This window comes from Penaeus chinensis, chromosome 31 (assembly GCF_019202785.1).
Source record: "Penaeus chinensis breed Huanghai No. 1 chromosome 31, ASM1920278v2, whole genome shotgun sequence".
In the NCBI taxonomy this organism is placed as follows: domain Eukaryota; kingdom Metazoa; phylum Arthropoda; class Malacostraca; order Decapoda; family Penaeidae; genus Penaeus; species Penaeus chinensis.
In genome coordinates, this window is record NC_061849.1 from 30,596,793 (window position 1) to 30,599,292 (window position 2,500).

The 2,500-nt window shown below is 43.6% G+C and overlaps 1 protein-coding gene across 1 annotated transcript in view; it reads left to right on the forward strand.

The window, feature by feature from the left end:
- The window catches only part of LOC125042125 (origin recognition complex subunit 2-like), a 13,303-nt gene that overhangs the window by 5,366 nt on the left and 5,437 nt on the right, over positions 1-2,500 (forward strand). The window contains exon 7 of the mRNA XM_047637591.1: positions 897-1,029. Coding sequence (XP_047493547.1) covers positions 897-1,029 — 133 coding nt within the window. The remainder of the gene's footprint in view (positions 1-896; positions 1,030-2,500) is intronic.

Consider the following 2,500-nt stretch of genomic DNA (forward strand, 5'->3'; position numbering starts at 1 on the left):
GGAGTCAGGTATTACTCTTACCTATCTCACCTGTTTACCCCTTTCCTTGGTGTTTTGAAAGCTTCATTTGTTTTATTTTATTGTCTTTAATGTTATTAATATTTTAATAACAATCTAATAATCGTAATATCAGCAAGAATAATAACAACATCAATATTAATAGTATTAGGAATGGGGAAATCAGGCTGTCATCACTAAGGCCCACTGACAGACTCCTTGGTGGCTGAGCACATGTGGAGCCATTTGTATGCAACAAATTTCATAAAAAGGGGGACTGAACATAAACCCGTCAAGATTGGGTTAACCATAGAAATATTTATACAAAATTGTTTACGTATGTAGAATAAGCATAAATTTGAAATTACTCATTAATGGAATAGGTATGCTAAACCTACATGGCAACTGAATCCTAATTGTAACCAGATACACCATTTGACAGAGGCTATAGCAGGTGAAACCAAGTCTAAGACTGTACATATACTTAATACGATATTCAGACTCGATATTACTACTAGATAACCCCTCCCAAAAGAGAGAAAGAGACAGGGTAGAAGAATGGGAACTGGGAAAATGTGTGAGACAGAGATAGAGGGGAAGGAGGATGAATAAGAACATATTCATGCGCAGGTCTACCCTTATATATCCATCTGTATATATAGTATATATATGTGTGTGTAAATTTATGCTCTGTTTTCATTATCAGTAGCTTGTTTTTGCCAGTGACAGGATGAAACTTGGAGTTGACAGGAAACCAGTCTTCATTGATATTCTTTATTTGCTAATTTGATTTACTGACATTGTTTGCAATCTGTTTCTTTTCATCCCAATAGTCAAGGCTTCAGTATATTCCTCTATGGCTTAGGACATTTGCAATCTGTTTCTTTTTCTCCCAATAGTGAAGGCTTCAGTATATTCCTGTATGGCTTAGGAAGCAAAAAGATGCTAATTTCACAGTTCCAGGAGCAGTACTTAATGGACTTCGATCACATTGTTGATAAAGCTTCTTCCAACACTTACACTAAAAAGAACGTAATATAGCTACAGTTAAACTGAATAAAATATATTATGTAAATTTAAAGATATAGTAGCAGGAAAACAATCATGAAATAAATAATTGTAATTCTCTCTCTCTCACTCATCCTACGTCGTCTCTTCTCTCGGGGACCGACTCTCTCGGTTCTCCACCACTCTCAAATCGTCCTCCTCGACTCTATCTCCTCTCATCCTCTCTCTCTCTCTCTCTCTCTCTCTCCCCTCACCCTCCCTCCAATAACCACTCTTTATTCTCTCTCTCTCCTTACCTTTCCTTTATCACTCTCATCTTCACACTCTCTCTCTCTCACCATTACCTCTCCTCTCGCCTCTCACTCCTCTCTCTCCAAACCTACTCTCTCTCTCTCTCTCTCTCTCCTTACCTCATCTTATCTCTCTCTCTCTCTCTCCTTACCTCTCTCAATCTCTCTCTCTCTCTCTCCATTAACCTCTCTCAATCTCTCTCTCGACATCCTCTCTCTCTCTCTCCATCTCCTCTCTCTCTTATTCTCTCTCTCATCTTCTCTCGTCTCTCCTTACCTCTCTCCTATCTCTTTCTCTCTCTCTCCTATACCTCCTCACTAACTCTTTCTCTCTCTCGTCCTACCTCTCACTATCTCTCTCATCTCCTCAGTCCTTACGCTCTCATCTCTCCTCTCTCTCTCCCTTATCTCTCTCTCGTCTCACTCTCATCTCTCTCACTCTCGCTCCCTCCCTCCCATCCCTCCCTCTCTCCTCTCTCCCCCTCATCCCTCGATCCTCTTCCTTACCTCTCTCACTCTCTCATCACTCAGTCTCTCTCTCTCCTCGTCTCGTCCTTTCTCTCTCCCTTCCATCTCTCTCTCTCTCCTCTCCATCTCCACCTACCCACTCCTCTCTCTCTCTCCTTACCTCTCTCGTCTCTCTCTCTCCTTACCTCACTCACTCTCTCTCTCCTTACCTCTCTCTCTCTCTCTCTCTTACCGTCACCCTCTCCTCTCTCTCTCCTTACCTCTCTCACTCACTCTCTCCTTATATCTCTCTCTCTCTCTCTCCTTACCCTCTCTCTCCCCTCTCTTCTCCTTGACCTCTCCTCTCTCTCTCCTTACCCCTCTCTCTCTCTTCCCTCTCTCTCTCATCTCTCCCCCTCTCTCTCGTCATCTCTCTCTCTCTCTTCCCCGATCTCCTCCCTCTCTCCCTCTCTCTCTCTCTCTCTCCTCTCTCTCCCCTTTCCCCCTCTCTCTCTCTCTCTCTCTCTCTTCCTCCCTCTCTCTCTCGCTCGCCATCTCTCTCTTCTCTCTCTCTCACTCTCCTTACCTCTCCTCTCTCTCATCTCCATCTTCTCTCAGCACTCTCTCCCTCACCATTCCCTCTCTCATCCTCTCTCTAACTCTCTCTCCTCCTAAATTCTCTATCTCTCTCTCTCGTCTCTCCTCTGACCTCTCACCCTCCTCTCTCTCTCCTTACCTCACTCTCTCTCTCATCTCTC